Below are 18365 nucleotides of genomic sequence, written 5' to 3'. Positions count from 1 at the left end.
TCAAAATGTCTCACTTTCGACATTTGATATGTTGTCTATGTTCTATTGTGAATACAATATCAGTTTTTGAGATTTGTAAATTATTGCATTCCGTTTTTATTTACAGTTTGTACTTTGTCCCAACTTTTTTGGAATCGGGGTTGTACATGTTCCATACACTATTTTGTAGTTTTGATGTCGTCAGTGTTCTACAATGTAGAAAATACAAGCTACAGAAAAACCCATGAAAGAGTAAAGTAGGGGTGTACAAACTTTTTTTTTTTTTTTTTTTTGGACTGGTACTGTGCCATGACACACACACATTTTGCGTACTTTCAAGCTCATGAGTTTTAATTGACCAGTCTTGATCATTCATATACTGTATAAAATATATATATATATATATATATATATATATATATATATATATATATATATATATGAGTGATTCCACGCTTATGGGTACTGAAACGGGGACATGAACTTATTTTTAAAAATTCACCTAAAACCATTTCTTTTTTTACCATCAGGTCACAAAACATGTAATCTTTAATGAATGATATGTTAAAAGATAACTTTAATTTTCTGAGATGTAATAAAAACATATTTATATGCCAAAGTCAAGCCTATGAGTTCCAAAATGATGTCTGTTACATTACTTCTGTTACGATTGTCCATCTCGCGTCTGTTACAAATTAATTACAATCTCGCCATATACCATGTTAATCTTATTGAAAGAATGTGTATGTTTATTCTACTACACATGTTTATTAATTATATTTGCTAAAACATCACCTTCCTATGTTTCAAAAAGTAATTCTACATTGTTAAAATTGAGAATATATATGTCCACAACACTTCTGTTACGTTCTGACTTTGGCATATAAATATGTTTTTATTACATCTCAGAAAATTAAAGTTATCTTTTAACATATCATTCATTAAAGATTACATGTTTTGTGACCGGACGGTAAAAAAAGAAATGGGTTTTAGGTGAATTTTTAAAAATAAGTTCATGTCCCCATTTCAGTACCCATAAGCGTGGAATCACTCATAATAATTTTTTTTTTTTTTAATTTAAATCCTACAGCGTTATGTTTGGTTTAACATCGGCACTGTGGACACGTTTGAGAGGAATTTGGAGCAAGCAGAACAAGAGCTGGGTTTGGAAGCTCCACACAAGCTACCGGTGCTGTACAGCACTGAGAGAGATTGGTGAGTTTTTGTCCAGTTTATTAGTAACGCTGCTTGACAATCGATATCTCCTCTTACTTCACCAGAGTTCATTTATCCTTGTGTTCATGGTATGATGTTTAATATAGAAATTTTTTTTCTTTTTTTCCCCCCAATGCTTTTTTTCACTTCCATATGTAATGCCTCGGTCACAACCGGCTGTACGTGCTCCTACGGCCGGTCTACGTGCAAGAAATGCACGGAGGGCACGCGTGAAACGCATGGAGGGCGCACGTGTGCCGTGCTGATTTTCGAGCTGTAGACTGGCCGTAGACCGGCCGCAGAGGTTCTTTGTCATGTCAAACAAACTCTACGGGCGCTTACGTTTTTTTCAGGTTGCAAGACAAACTAAGGGCCTCTGCATGCTCTTGCGACGAGGCTTTCGCAGATAGCTTTTCGCAGACAGTTGTAATTTATCGTTGAGCGGGGAGTAATAGGCGTGCGCGATGTTATTCACCGCCACAATGCAAGGGGGCGCAAAGTTGCGAAATCGCTAGGAGTAGTTGGTGGGTGTGGTTAGTGGAGTGTTTATCCTCCGGTTACTTATAATGACTAGAACTGGAGTCGTATAGATGTACATACTTCCTCACTTCCTCGATCAACCGCTCTTCGTGCTGCTCCATCTTCGCTCGTGTTTTTAAAAATGGCGGTTGTGAAAACAAACCAAACCGGGAAAGTAGGGAAGCGGGAGTGCGTGTACAGCAGATGTAGAGTGAACCAATCAGAGCCCTCTTGTCTGCGACGCTGTCTGCGAGGCTTCTGCGGTGGTCACAATTTCATCTGCGAGGACTGCGTTGTCAGCATAAATTGGCCTTTACGGCCAATGTGCGTCTTTCTCCACGAACAAAAAAAACGCAGCGATTTGTGAAATGCCAAAAAATCGTACGTCCGGTTGTGACCTAGGCTTAATGAATAAAACACTTCATGGCATGCTGTTATAGGAAAGTGATCAGTAGTAGTGCGATGCATCATGAAATGAAGCAGTGCCACTCTTACTCGTCCAAAGTTGATTATTTTCCAATAACAGCATTTCCTAAAGTGTTTTATTCTTCTTACTGGATACCAAAGAGTTTTTTTTTTTTTTTTTTTTTTTTTTAATATATAAAAGTTGAATGGCAGGGTGTATTTTTTATCTGTTTATAGTTATTCAATGTTGCGACGCGTCTATGAAATAAGTTACCAAAAAAATGCAAAGCTTAACTTTCCTTGCCATTAGATACATGACTATTACATCACACCGACACTGTAGACTCCTTCCATAAATGTTAAACATCTTGTGACAAAAAGGAAAAAAGATAATCACCATAATAGTTAATGTTTCAGCCCTTCAAGACCATGTGTAAATAGTTATTATGGAAACGATGGCGTGTTTGATTTATAAACTTGTAATTTGCAACTGGAGCTACGATCAGGTGCTGTGTTGGAAAATTAATCAACACCTTCTGACTAATCAGATTTGAGAATTCAACAATGATGTGGTATAATTTCAGATATTTAAAATTTTTTTTTTGCATAATATTTTAAGTTTTAATTAAGCTTCGTTATACAGTAGGTCACAGTTGCAAGTTCGCGCAAGTGACAGTACGGTACACATCCGAAGAGCTTTTGTGTCCGTTTGTATAACTGTCGGAGATTTTAACTGAATTGCCAGTTGTAAAGCAGCAAACACAACGTGACTGTTTATATCAGGGGTCACCAAACTTTTTTCTCTGGGGGCCACACTGTCGTTCCTGACTGTGATGGGGGGCCGGGGTTGGGTCGGCTATATAACACAGAATTGTATGACCCAGACAAATATGGCTACGTTCACACTGCAGGCTGAAGTGACTCAAATCCGATCTTTTCGCCCATATGTGACCTGTATTCAATCTTTTATTGACAATATGAACGACACCGATCCGATTTTTTCAAATCCGACCCAGGCCGTTTGGATATGTGGTCCTAATTCCGATTCCTATCCGCTCTTTTCATATGCAACTTCAGTCTGAACCGCCAGGTCGCATTCATCCGGCTTACACGTCATCAACAAGCCACAAACGTCACTATTCTGCGCTGAAGTAGGCGGCGGGTCTCTCAAAAAAAGTTACAACAACATGGCGCATAATCACGGGCGCAGATAGAGGGTGGGACTCGTCCCACCCAGATTTAAATTCACCTCGTTCAGTCCCCCCCCACTTATAGGGAGGAAAAACCATCTATGCTGTCTTTCTTTGTATAAGGCAAACCTCACGGAAAAATCAAAAGACTAATTACCATTCGGTTTATTGAGGTGCATGGCAGTGTATACATAGTTGCAACAACTCACATAAAACAAAGACTGATATTCGGTTGGTTGAGCTGCGCAGACTGCACAGGTTGCGAGCTCGAGCTTGGTTGCTATGGTTACTAACAACAAGTTTGACAGGCATATCGGGGTTGGGGTTGGTTTGCTGGCAGCTTTGTCCCCCCCAGTTCAAAAAACGTATCTGCGCCCCTGCGCATGACATCAATGCGAGGGACGCTTCGGGCTGTGAAGGTTCTGAATCTTCTCAATGGAAGGACGCAGAGGTTAGGGAGCTGATTTCCATTTGGGGGGATGCAGCTATTCAAGCTAGATTGGATGGGTCATACCGCAACCGGGCGGCTTTACTTCTGTAAACACTGGCCATGCTCACTGCGTGTGACGTTGTCGTATCCTGCAATGCGCATGCGGAACACTTAGGTCGCTTTTCGTTCATACTGAGGATCACATACAAGTCGCATATATTTGTTAATGTGAATGACCTCACAAAAAAATCGGATTTCACAAAAAAATCGGAATTGAGCATTAAGCCTTGCAGTGTGAACGTAGCGTAAGACCACCAGCAGGCCTCATTGTGTAGTAGAGATTACTAGCCTGGCACAGCCATCCACGCTACTATATCCCCACTATTATATCAACACTACTAGATCAACACTTAATTCCTGGCACATATTTGTTTATCTTTACTAGTGGTTTGCAAAAGTAGTAATCGAGATCTTCACACTTTGTTTTAATTTGAAATACCACTGATATTCCATTTATTTATTTTCTAATAAAAATAACATCAAAGCTGTCAAGGTAAGAAACATCTGCCTAGTTGAGGTGATTGACACTGGCAAAGGTGAGTGGAAAATTATAAATTGTAGGTAGGCCTGTTGATATTATTAATAATAATAATTGTGTGCAGCACTTAATAAAGGTCAAATAAATAGGCCTATAAAATAAATACACTTAAAAAAAAAACAGTGAAATTATAATATGAGCAATAGATCAATAGATCACAGCAGTTGTGCTGTGTCCTGCACGTCATTGCTCTCATCCATGGCCAAAGCAAAAAACTCGAATTCTGACGCTCTCTCATTCAGCTGGTCATACACATTGTCCCCCAAATCTTTGGTTCGCCTGGTCATAGTAGGTGCGGAGAGACTCACCGCGTCGAGCGCATCCTTCTTGTCGGGACACACCTCCTCGGCCACAGCAAGCATGCATACTTTAACAAAGTCCCCATCAGTAAACGGCTTTCCATGGGTAGCTAGTAGGTGAGCTGCCTTATAGCTAGCTCGGACAGCAGCCTGGTTGATCTGGGTTTGGTGAAGGAATACATTCTGTTGTGCAGCCAGTCCGCATTTCATCCTCCGAATCGTGTCTTCTCTTGTTTTCCCTCGCAAACTAGCATACTCTTTGTGGCGGGTTTCGTAGTGATGACGCAGGTTATATTCTTTGAAAACCGGCACACTTTCTTTACATACAAGACAAACTGCACGGTCCTTACACTGAACGAAAAAATAATCGGTGGTTCACTGTTCTTTAAAAACTCTGCACTCTCTGTCAGCTTTTCGCTGACCGCTCGCCATTTTGCTGTCCTGAACACTGACCGTTCTCTGCGCGTGCGCTGCCTGTCACTGCTTGATCGCGAGCATATGATGAAAATTCGGAAAATATGAATAGTTCATTTTATAACTAAATATCAATTTTAATTGATAAAATCAACAAAATACAAGATGCAGATGTTATTATTTGTCAAAAAGCAATTAAAAAAAAAATAGGCCATGACCACTTTTGGGGATTGCCTCATAGGGCCGGTTCAAGTGGTGGGGGGGCAGAGGGGCTGGGGGGCTGGTCAAAGGGGGGTGGCGGGCCGGAGTTGGCCCGCGGGCCGTAGTTTGGTGACCCCTGGTTTATATGATCGTTAACCTGACAGACTTCTTTTTCCTTTCGAGCCTGTTAGTTTGCTAATATTATTATTTAAAAAGTTAACACATCTCTCTTCATCCACGCTGCTCGTTCAGGTCGTTCCTCGTGATTTTAGTCCCGTTCGTCGCACTGCTTGGTTTGTTCGTGTTCCGCTCGAAGCAGTGGAGGTCTGGAGGATGGCAGCGCAGGAGAGAAAACAATATCTTTCGGATGACCGAGTCGAAAGCTAAGATGGTCAGAGACGGCATGAATGTCAGGCTGAAGGATGTCGCTGGGTGTGAAGAGGCCAAGCTGGAGATTTTGGAGTTTGTCAACTTCCTGAAGAAGCCCAAACAGTATCAGGAACTCGGTGCCAAAATCCCTAAGGTATTATGATTTTTTTTTTTTTTAAATGTTTGTACTTGAGGTGATCGGTATGTGAAGCGGTCTTGACTTTCATTCTCGGATCATGTTTTTTTAAAATCTATTTACGTATTACTATGCCTTGTTTTGTCTTTGTTCGAATACATGTATCTGTTTCCCATCGAGTCGAAGCTCCTGGAGTGCAGACTCGTGATGTGATGTGCAGAAGTGCTTGAAATTCCGTTTCAACAATGTAATATACGTTCAGAAAGTTAAGAGAAAAGATCTGTAGATGCTTGCAGGCTGATGATGTCAAAAACAAAGTGGATAGATCAGATCTGGATTTAAGTCCAGTTTTGAGAACTGTGGTTGATGTTCTTCCAGGGCGCAGTGTTATCAGGTCCACCCGGCACAGGAAAGACGCTGCTGGCCAAAGCGACTGCTGGTGAAGCTGGAGTTCCCTTCATAACAGTCAACGGCTCAGAGTTTCAGGAGATGTTCGTGGGTGTAGGAGCAGCCCGGGTGAGTCTTTTACTTCTTAGGTAACGACTCCTGAACAAATCGGATGTTAAAAGTTCATCGTTCTGTTCAAAGACGTTAGTGGCAACCGGTTCGTTTATTTTATCAACTTGATTCAGGATTTTATGTGAGGCTGTGAGCGATCCACAGTCAAGCAGAACATGACGGGCATGCTGTTATAGGAAAATAATAAACAACTAGTTGGTGTGGTGTGAAGCAGAGTTACTCTCATCACTCCAGAGTGTGGTGGGTTCTTTCTTTCTTTCTTTCTTTCTTTCTTTCTTTCTTTCTTTCTTTCTTTCTTTCTTTCTTTCTTTCTTTCTTTCTTTCTCCCCTTCTTTCTCTTTCTCTCTTTTTCTCTCTCTCTTTCCCTCTTTCCCTCTTTCTTTCTTTCTTTCTTTCTTTCTTTCTTTCTTTCTCCCCTTCTTTCTCTTTCTCCCCTTCTTTCTCTCCCCTTCTTTCTCTCCCCTTCTTTCTCTTTCTCCCCTTCTTTCTCTCTTTCTCCCCTTCTCTCTCTCTTTCTCCCCTTCTCTCTCTCTTTCTCCCCTTCTCTCTCTCTCTCTCTCTCTCTCTCTCTCTCTCTCTCTCTCTCTCTCTCTCTCATACTACAGGATTAAAGAATAATGCATGGTAATTTTTTTTTTTTTTTTTTAAATCCATTTGTAGTTATCATTGTGGTATGTTAATGAAACAACACTCAGGTCCTGTTAATGTGCTGTTACATCAGCATTTCCTCTCTCTCTGTTATTTAAATAAAAAATGCAGCTTGTCACGTTGCAGAGAAACTGCAAAGATCTTTGTCCTGGAGATTTTCCCATGCCAGAAAATGTTACTGTTAGAAACCACCAGCACTGGAGACTCTTTCCGTAAAGGAAACGTCACCATATGATATGCAAATGAATCCATCAATACGCAGTTCTGTGCAAAAGTCTTAGGCACGTGTAAAGAAATGCTGTAGACCAAAAGTGGCTTTAAAAAAAAAAATAATGAAAGGTTTCAACGTTTTAAAAAAATTACAATAAACAGTAATCAGTAAGGGCGGCACGGTGGTGTAGTGGTTAGCGCTGTCACCTCACAGCAAGAAGGTCCGGGTTTGAGCCCCAGGGCCGGCGAGGGCCTTTCTGTGTGGGGTTTGCATGTTCTCCCCGTGTCCGCGTGGGTTTCCTCCGGGTGCTCCGGTTTCCCCCACAGTCCAAAGACATGCAGGTTAGGTTAACTGGTGACTCTAAATTGACCGTAGGTGTGAATGTGAGTGTGAATGGTTGTCTGTGTCTATGTTTCAGCCCTGTGATGACCTGGCGACTTGTCCAGGGTGTACCCCGCCTTTCGCCCGTAGTCAGCTGGGATAGGCTCCAGCTTGCCTGCGACCCTGTAGAACAGGATAAAGCGGCTACAGATAATGAGATGAAATCTGAAAAGTACTTTCTTATTGAATGTACTGCTCGGACATATTACAAACACCTTCCCCCCCCCCCCCCCCCGTAACGTTTAATTTTGTGCTGAAAAACGAACATTTGGAACTTTTTTAAATGTTTTTGTGCTGACTCAATGTAGAAGTCATTAAATAGAAATCTATAGCAAAGTTTGTATGGGGAAGGGGAAAAAAAATAGGGTGCCCAAGACTTTTTATATAAATACGGTTGTATGTGTAATACAGGGGGCTGCAAAAGTAGGTATACAGTAATGAAAAACAAAACGTTCGCACAAAACGTTATTTTATTGATTTTATACAAACGCATCAGTAATAAACATATTAATCCCTCAAATGTTCAAACTGTTTGCCCCCGGCATTCATACACGCCACTAGTCGAGTGTGACCACCCATGCACACACACTGTGGCACAAAAGTCCTTATCAGCATCGATTTCCTGGCAAGCCTCCCGTATGAACTGAATCACGGCGTCACAGAACGTGGCTTGCGTGCGAAAACCCTATCTTTTACACATCCCCAGAAAAAGAAGTCCACAGGGGTGAGATCCGGCGAACATGGTGGCCAGTCAACGGCTCCCCGACGTCCAATCCACCTGTTGGGGAATTCTTTGTCAAGTAGCGCACGCACATCGAGTGCGAAGTGCGGCGGCGCCCCATCCAGCTGAAAGTAGAAATCGTCCTGCTGCTCCTACTTTTGCAGCCCCCTGTGTGTGTGTGTGTGTGTGTGTATATATATATATACACACCTGTGATTTGTCTCCTAGCTGGAACTACTTTCTGAGCTGCTCTTATAGAAAATCTATCAACGTTGTCTGACTAATCAGAGTGAAGAATTCTTTGTGCTATAGTGCTGATTATATGAAGTGGCAAAATACTTACTGGTATTATGTCTTGGCGGTCCTAAATAAGGTGTCAGGCTAAGGGTGCCAATATTTATTTGTTTGTTTTTACACAATGGAAACATCTTGATAGTCTTAAACTGTTTTTGGATATGGAGTTATCTGCAAGACTCTCCTTCGCTGATATGTCGTCTTGTCTTTTTTTATGCTATAGGTGAGGGACACATTTGCTGTGGCCAGAAAACACGCCCCCTGTATTCTCTTTATTGATGAAATCGATGCAATGGGCAGGAGGAGGGGTCAAGGACACTTTGGTGGCCAGAGTGAGCAAGAGAACACGCTTAACCAGCTGCTGGTGGAAATGGATGGTGCGTTTGAACTGATTTTAAAGTAGCAGTTAGTAGTTTAGTGCCCTCTGCTGGCCGTGAGGTAAACTGTAATACGAACAGCAACGTTGACGTGCCTGTTTCTCTTCATCTTCTCTCCACGGATCCCTTCTTCACTTCGAGTTCGAACTGTCCTGTTTCTTCATTTCAGCTATTCAAGTAATATCACACTCGAGGTCAAGCTAATCACAGCTGTGCTGATATTCAGTCCAGCAGCACGACCTCGAGTGTGATATATCACTTTTTATACAGCAGTTCTATAAACAAGAAACTGATATTGAGCGAGTGACATTTTGGAAACGATATTGCCAAGTGCTCCATTTGATTTTGTACATTCCTGTTAAAGGTGCTTCTGGTGAAATTGGCGTTCCTTCTTCCTTTTCATCTCCATCTGATGAACGTTCATATTTTAATCCAAGTTATATTTCTGAAAAGTATGAGTTGCTATTTCTGCTGATGTCACCAACGCTACTACAGTAACTGTTTTGAACTAGGAAGTGAAATTTTGTGTGAATGAATGGAGTGACGTGCACGCAATCAAACGTCCCAGTTCCCTTAATGGTGAAATATCAGCACTCTTGGAACGCTGCCCGACCAATCAAAGTAGTGGACCAGAGCTAACTGTTGTATAAAATATTTTATTCCATTTCTTTCCTTATTCTGCTCTCCTCCTTTATTCTGTTTTGGTTTCTCTATTTAAACCATTCTGTTTTTCTTTTAATCGGTTCTTATCCTCTTTTCTATCGCTTGTTTGTTTACGCTATTTTAGGATAAGGCAAAAAAAAAAAAGTGTGTTTCCGGTAACCCGACCGATCGAGAATTTCCGCGTCGAAATTGCCGACCGTAAAGTTTTTATTACACTTAGTTTGTCATAATTTTTTGTTTCAACGCATTCAAGTTGTGAAAGAAACGATAAAAAGTAAAATGTTTCGCCACTTCTATCAGCCCTCCTGCATAAACATGGAAGCGCACTTGTATACTGAAGGAGGAAGGGAAAACTGAGCCGAGGCGCCCATTTGAATCCTCATTCAAGGCTGTAATGCAGATTGCTTCCTTTTCAGTATACAAGTGCACTTCCATGGCAGGGAAAACCACTACATTTTGCCACCTATGTAGTCCCCTATTTATACAAATAGGAGTCATTCAGGATTCAGCCATGTTTTTGCTTGGTGTTTTTGCTCGACCCAAGTTCTACAGTAGGCTAGGCTAGGCCGTCTGCTTTTAATGGAAGTAGCCTAGGACGTTATTTTCACGTTATTTCTTGATAAGGTGTTTTCACGTTATTACATGAAAATATCATGAAATAACGTGATAATTTCGTATCATGAAATTACGTGATATGTTATTACATGATAAATATATTGTAAAAACGTGATAACTTTGTTAACAATATCTTTTCACGTAATTACTTGATTCTAAGCCAATTTTTTTGAGTGTGGCAGCAATACGCTTCCGTAGATCATAACTCGAACTCTTGCAATTTTTTTTTTTTTAAATTCGTTTAAAGATTTAAAACACTTTTATTTTATTATGATGTGTGGTATAAAGGATTCTGTGCCAAAATACTATTTTGTAAGATGTTTACTTGTGTTAATTTTTTCGAACAAAATAAAAAAAAAAATTAAGAAACTTTTTCCTACCTACCGACCTTATTTTAGTATTTCATGTTACCTGAAACACTTTTTTTTTTTTTTTTTTAATATATATATATATATATATATATATATATATATATATATATATATATATATATAAATCGCACACGCCGATTAGTCGAAAAATTTCTGACCATTTCTCGATAATCACCTCGAGCGACTCGGCAAAATGGCGGACAGTCGCTTCGTCACCGTAAGTGAGGAAGAATTAGAAATGATGAAGGAAAATGCTGTTGCTAAAAGCACTAAAGATGCTCCGGAGTTTGGTCTAAAACTATTCAAAGATAAGATGGGGTTGTGATTTTTTTTTTTTTTTTTCATTTTATTGATTTTCAAAACAAAGTATTTTATGCAGGGCTTTGAACCGGTTCAAGGAACGAAAACGAAAACTGGGAACTTTTTCTATTTCACATGGAGCAGAAATGAAACCAGAAACTTTATTTTTTATGTTCCGGAACAGAAACGCTTATTAAAAATAATGGTAACCGGTTAATACCGGTTTTTATTTCGTTCCTCAAAGTTTCTGTAGCCTACAAATAAAGTCATTCTTCTCCTGCGCAAGTTTCTATGACCCACTGGGGTTCACTTCCTGTGTGACGTTCGCTGACTGAATGGAGAGAGCGGGAAGGTGGACTACTATCATGTCTCCACGTGATAGTGAGTAAGTGCATTACTGAGTGTCTGAGCAAAGAAGAGCCTGAACGTTGCAACCTCCCTATTGGCTGTTTGTTAAAATGTATAATTGTTGCCCTTCCCACGGGAATCATCGCGGGCTCGAGAGACGAGACCTGACGAGTTAGTTCGTTGGTAGCAGAACAAAATGTCTGGACACAAATCGGGTTTTCAGAAAAGGAAAGAAAATAAACGGAGGGTCGAAAATACAAAAAAGGAGGCAGAAAATGCAAAACGAGTTTTAAGGTAGGACAAATGGTTACTTTTTAAGGTAGCCCGCCGTGGCTACAGGCTTTCAGTTGTGTCATTGAATGGTTACTTTTCTGAGGCAGCCCGCCGTGGCTGCCTGCAGGCTTATTTATTATAGCCCATTTAGTTAAAATAGTTGATATAAAATGTTATAGTTATAGTTATGTGATGGTTGTCCTGATTTAGACTGGTTTTTTTTGGGGGGGGGGGTTGTGCGATGTTGCACCCGGGTCCAGATTAGGGCAGAACCGGCCCTGGCTACATTTCAGGTGTAGTTTGTTTTATGTATGTATGTACTTGCATAGATGTGTACTTGGTCTTCCAATATGGCGCCTAACAAAATCTCGCGGCGCGGTGACGTCATGCGGTAGCCCTCTATAGGGCCTGACTAGCCTTTGGTAACACACTAAACGAATTCTCTTTCATTTTTGGCACTTTTTCTGTTTGTGTAGATGGGAAGACATACTGAGAATCCAAATCGCCAACATTTGAAATAATAATTGTTTTGAATTATTTCTTGTCTTATTTAATGAAGGTTGTAATAGAATTAGCCTACATTTGGCTTAAGCTGGATGAGACAGAGACATAACTTTATAGCCATTTGTTAAACAGCTGACAGGGAACGTAATTAACCGTTCCGGGAACGAAATTTTTTTGTTCTAACCGGTTCGGGAACGTCTATTTAATGGTGGAACCCAAAACCGGAAACGTTAAAATTCCGTTTCTGTTCGGAATGAACCAATAGGAAAAAAAATTCTGGTTCAAAGCCCTGATTTTATGTGACTCGGCGTAGATAAGTGTGACAAGTCTCCGTCGCACCATTATTCCGGTTGCATGAAGCTTTTGAAATTTGAAAAATTTTTCAATATGATTTAAAAAAAAAAAAATCACCTGTGTATTTATACTAAAACAGTTATCCGCCTCCGGCTCAGTGAGTATTGGTGACTAATAACCTCGCCTTCGTCTTGCTTATTATTCACTTCACCTTCAGTGAATAATTGTTCTGTTTGTTTAAATGATCTTATTCTATTTTTTTCCTTCTTTATTCTATTAGAAATGTTTTTAATTCTGTTGTATTTTATATTCAGTTTCTTTATTTCCATGATTCAATTCCATTTGCTTCTGTTTTGTTTCATTATTTATCCGATCCTTTTTTTCCTGTTCTGTTTCTTTATTCTATTTTTCATTTCTTTATTATTATGCCACTGCTCCGGGGGGGGGGGAGATACTGATTTACCTCTCCGTCTGTCTGAAACACCCTTTTTCTCAGCAACCACAAATCATAGCCACTTGGTACCAAACTTCAGCTTGGGGTTCTGTACAGTGTATACCGTTTTCAGGTCTGTCGCACATGGACTTCCTGTTTACTGACTGAATGTATTTACGAAACGTATAGCGTGGATTTACAAAATTTTCATAACACTTTTCTCAGCAACTATAAATCACAACTGCTTGATATTTGGTAGTGAGCTCCAGCTTGGGGTTCTATACCATGTATACCGTTTTCAGGTCTGTCGCACATGGACTTCCTGTTTACCGACTGAATGTATTTACGAAACATATAGCGTGGATTTTGATACTATTTCAAGAAGCAAAGTGCTATTTGAAATCCCTGGGGAGAGACGCTGCTCTTTACTTGTTTCAGGGTTCGTTATTTGTTCAATTCAACATTCATATAATAATAAGTGTCCTATTCCTTCGATTGCTTGCGTTCTGATATAAGCGAGAGCTGCAGGATACGCAAGTGAGCAGGATCTCACAGTTCATCTTGTTTATTCTATTGTTTTTTGTTCATTTCCTGCATCAGGCGCATGAAATGTCCATCGTGTACTTTTTGCACGGACAGGATTTTAGTATATTGGAACCTGATTGTCTGTCTCTAATATTTTATGACCCAGTAACACTCGTGTACGACGTTAAAAGGGCCGTCTCACCCTTCACCGAATCCAGTTTGTTGATTTGCTTTGAAAGCATGTAACTGCTACCTGTTACCTCTCTGTCCAGCAAAACGCGCCCACACAACTCCACAAACTCGGTCAATGATCCGTTTAAAACTCATCTCGAATTTTTTCTTCATCTACGTGGAAACTTTGAACAAAATATGCTTTCTTTCCTTCGCTGCCACCTATAACCCATCTAAGGGCAGTATCTCACTGGGCTGCGACAGCTTGCGAACGTCATTCACGAGAGTGTTTCAAAAGTGTCTTGAAACATTCGCGGGGCTTCTCAATTTCCTCACACGAGTCGCGAAGTGTCGCTCCTTCGTCGCTGAAATTTTGAACGTGTTCAAAAAATTCATGCGACACAATTTCTCTCGAAATAGCCGCAAATGTGTCGCTGGTGTCGCAAAGCCGTCACGAACCCTTCTCAAGTCAGTTTCCGTGAGACAGGAAGTGCGAGCCAGTATCTCACTGGGCTGCGACAGCCTGTGACTAGTTGGAGACCCAGCAATTGCGGTCAAATGTGAATATCAATTCAGTGTGATTCCAAGTGAAAATTGTCGCCAATTCGCGTATTTTATCGCAGTTGTTGTGTCTCCAACTAGTCGCAGGCTGTCGCAGCCCAGTGAGATACTGGCTCAAAGCCAGTTATCAAGGAATAACCATGTGAAAACAGAACGGATTTAAAAATGTACTTATTTAGATAAAACGGCTTCACGTTCGCATTACAGTTTAAAGTGCTGATGACACGAACATGACTCTATGCAATTTCTTAAATGAACTATACAACATGGCAAACATGTTAGATTTCTGTTATAATTACGTGAAAAGAAGCTGTTACGCGAATATCCAACTTTTAATTGCACAGCGCAAGAAAACTGGGTCCGTGGCTCGCGGCCATGCTGTGACGTCAGCGGAGGAACACGCTGCGGTTCACTGGCTGTTCTACTCAATGGAAATGGCGCATGAAAACGCCGGTGAACTCTCTAGTGCTAGCTCTTCAACAACCAAATACTGGTACTTTAAGCAGTGATCATGATGGCATGATTTTATCTGATTTTAAATAAACGAGATTGATAATAATGTGAATGTTCACAACTAGTACATACAAACTCTGCAGCTTCTGATTCAGCAGCTGCGTCATACTCCGCAAAAACATCAGCAAGAACCTACAATATAAATGGAAATGCAATACACTAAGTTCAAATGACTTTTGGAAAGTATAATTTCTAAATTTTTTTCTACATATTCTTGAAGTCGGTCATCGGGGTACTTGCTACCGTTCCCTAACAACGCATGGCAAAGGGTAAAGTGTAGTGTTGCTACGAGTACTTGCGAAAGCCTCCGGTGGAAGATCCTCGATGTGCTACTAAGACATACAGTTCTATAGAACACACAAGTGTCACGATAATCACAAAACGGATGCGAATTGTTAATGCCTAATTTTTAAGCAATCATGTGTTCCAAATAGAATCTATGATAGCCTACCCTCTTTACCCTTTGCCTCTCGTTGCTAGGCGGCAGTTACATGAAAGCCGCAAGCTTTCACAAGCAAATACATGACTGATATCACGCCGACTTTATGATTACATTTATGATTATCATGAATGTGTACTCTATGATGTGTACTCTATGAGCGCTCTGCAGCGAGTGACTTCCAAGATGGCCGCGCAGACCGCAGTGTTACTATTCTTAGCATCATCTCGGAGCACTCTATAGCTCTACGTACCTTTATCTTATGTCGTTTCTCAACACGCGTTCTGACAGGAGGACTGTCTTTGGAGGAGTCGCCTTGTCCCAGGCGACTGCTGGATCCGGCATAGCTACTAGTAGACCCCCTCCGGAATACTCTAGGCACTGCTGATGGTAGTAACACACGTTTGTGCTGAACTGAACACCCAAGAGATTCTTAAGCTGGGAAGGGTGTCAAAACAATCCAAATCGAAGTGTTCAGAGCACAGGACGGATGTTGGTGAGGGCTCCCACTTGTCACGAGTGCGCCTGACTTGCTTCATCCACTTCGCATGCAGCTCGGGATCTCTGGGAAACTTGAATAAACTTACCCCATCCTTGTGGGTTTTGGAGCAAAAGCCGGCAACACAACGCGAAGGCATAATAACTATATATATAATACTAATGTATAATAATGTCTAATAAAAATACTAATAATGATAAACTGAACACCTGCCACATCAACAACAAACTGGTAAGTGAGGAGGAAGGTTCTTTCGCTGACGTCATATAGCTCCTCCTCCTCTTTCGTCTCCTGGGTGCTGCAGCCCCGTAAAATAGGCGCCTTCGTGAATTAATATATGGATCGTCGGGAATTACTTTTTATGTTATAAAACCTCGCCAAAGATGTCAAAAACGTGTCATCAGCACTTTAAGATGTATTGCCGAGGACGTCTGACTTTCTTATGGATCGTATTTGGAACGTTGCCAGCATCAAAAATGGTGACTCGGTTCTGAGGATTCTGCGAAGGCTGAGCCGGCTCCTTTAATTCTGCGTTTCCAGTGAGCTGTGCAGCTTCCTGTTTCTTAACTGAATGCAGTAAAACTGCACTGATCATTTTTAATTTAAAGGGATTTGGGAATAATAATTTTCATGAATTATTTTCTCTATTCATACGGCATAACTTTTACAAAATAAATATTTCCTTGTCATGACATACCATCTTGTTGTTTTGATTATGTAATTCTGCAAAATTTCAGTGTCATTATGAGTGATGTCCATATGAACGTGTGTTTGTGTGTTTTTCCCCCTTGCCCCGCCCTCTCCCCCTCCAGGCTTTAACAGCAGCACTAACGTCGTGGTTCTGGCTGCCACTAACCGCGTGGATGTTTTAGATTCGGCACTTTTGAGACCTGGACGATTTGACAGGCATATTCACATAGGTATAAATTCCTTCTTTGTATCTTATCACAAAAATACAGATTGTTCCGTTCTGTATGCTTCTATACATTTGCTGAAATCCAGATTAGTTACCATGACAACTTTGTAAAAAAAAAAAAAATTACGCTCAATCTAATCCACTGTTGAATATGTGAAAAATGTTTTATGCTGCTTTTTTCCCCCCTTTTAATTTTACATCTTTTAAACATTTATATTCCCTTATTTATTAAAACCTGAAAATAAAACTAATCTCCAGTCTAACACGCGTGTAATTTTAGGGGTTTTTTTGGGTGGGGGTCGTTCTTTTAGGTGCCAAACATTTTTAACCCTTTGATGCAAAACATGGGTCAAAAGTGACCCGGCTGAGTTTTTATCTTCTGTATCTTTGCAATAAATTAATTCCATCATTCAGTATTCAAGGTATTCCTCAATTAACTTGTTTTTGATCATCATACATCCTCATTTTATTTTTTCCTTTCTTACTTATTGAATAAAAACCCGTTTTGTATCACTACCCTTCTAATGCACAACATGGGTCAAAAACGACCTGCGTTCATTTTCCAGGTTATTTCATGTATGGCTGAGTGTTTCTATGATCTACTTTTGAAATAAATTCATTTTGTCATTTACTTTTCCAAATATGCAGTAAATATCTTGTTTTTGTTTCGCACAAATCATCATTTTTATTTTTCCTTTCTTAAGTTATTAACACGCACAGCTTTTGTAATTCTACATCACGTTTACACACATGGGTCAGAACCGACCCGCATGCATTTACTCCAGCGTTTGGTGGGAACTGTGAATTGTGCTTGTGTCAGACATTTCACAGCTCAGCACAGCGCCCTTTGCCCATCTCATACATGGAAGTAATGTTTTTCAATTGTTCTAACATTACCTTATGGCCCTTTTCCACTACCCTTTTTCAGCTCACTTCAGCCTGACACGGCTCGCGTTTCGACTACCTCAGAGCAGCACGACTCGGCTCACTTCAGCCCTACTCAGCACCCAAAACTCGCACGGTTTTGGAGTGGGGCTGAAGCGAGCCAAACCGAGCCGAGTGGGGCTAGGGGCGTGAGGAGACACTCCCCTGTGCACTGATTGGTGAGGAGGAGTGTCCTCACATGCCCACACACGCCCCGCGAGCACGCTGGGATCTGTAAACACCGCAAACCCGGAAGAAGAAGAATTACGAATTACGAGAATTTCTGAAGCCTTATGCGCCTCGCCTCGTCTATACGCTCTTGCCAGTATCTGTTGGCGTTCTTGGTGACAACAAGCCACAGCACCAAGACCAGCAGCACTAACGACTCCATGTCCTCCATGTTTATTGTTTATTATCCGGGTCGTGAGACTACCGCTTAAAAGGTCACTGATGTCACTGTTTGCGCCGCCCAACGTCATCACGTGACGTCCACCCACTTTCGCTAACTCCACCCAATGTGTCCACCCACTTCCAGCCAGCACGGTTCAGCACGGTTGTAGTCGAAATGCAACCCCAATAGCCCCACTCAGCTCGACTCAGCCCAACTCTGCACGGCACGGCTCAGCCCAACTCAGCCGCGTTGGTAGTGGAAAAGCGGCATTAGAAAAAAATTGATGATGTTTAGGTTCCCTTGAGAGTGAGTAGATTACTTGTCAGAAAGTTACAAGTAATTGCTATTAGCTACCGAGCTGTCGACATATTCTACTTTAGTTAGCTAATTTTATTGTAGTTGGCTTTTGCCGCTTTTCCACTACAAACGCGGCTGAGTCGGGCTGAGCCGTGCCGTGCTGAGTCGGGCTGAGTGGGGCTGTTGGGGTTGCATTTCGACTACAACCGCGCTGAACCGTGCTGGCTGGAAGTGGGTGGACACATTGGGTGGAGTTAGCGAAAGTGGGTGGACGTCAGGTGATGTCGTTAAGCAGCGCAAACAGTGACATCAGTGACCTTTTAAGCGGTAGTCTCACGACCCGGAGAGTAAACAATAAACATGGAGGACATGGAGTCGTTAGTGTTGCTGGTCTTGGTGCTGTGGCTTGTTGTCACCGACAA

General features: G+C 41.2%; 1 protein-coding gene across 2 annotated transcripts in view; it reads left to right on the top strand.

Moving 5' to 3' along the window:
• The window catches only part of LOC132887708 (AFG3-like protein 1), a 62803-nt gene that overhangs the window by 27293 nt on the left and 17145 nt on the right, over positions 1-18365 (top strand). For both annotated transcript variants that reach the window (XM_060923239.1, XM_060923238.1), the window contains 5 exons: positions 1070-1194; positions 5503-5773; positions 6134-6271; positions 8753-8906; positions 16228-16335. In XM_060923239.1, coding sequence (XP_060779222.1) covers positions 1070-1194; positions 5503-5773; positions 6134-6271; positions 8753-8906; positions 16228-16335 — 796 coding nt within the window. The remainder of the gene's footprint in view (positions 1-1069; positions 1195-5502; positions 5774-6133; positions 6272-8752; positions 8907-16227; positions 16336-18365) is intronic.

This window comes from Neoarius graeffei, chromosome 6 (genome assembly GCF_027579695.1).
Source record: "Neoarius graeffei isolate fNeoGra1 chromosome 6, fNeoGra1.pri, whole genome shotgun sequence".
Classification (NCBI taxonomy): domain Eukaryota; kingdom Metazoa; phylum Chordata; class Actinopteri; order Siluriformes; family Ariidae; genus Neoarius; species Neoarius graeffei.
This window is presented reverse-complemented; position numbering and strand designations above follow the sequence as displayed.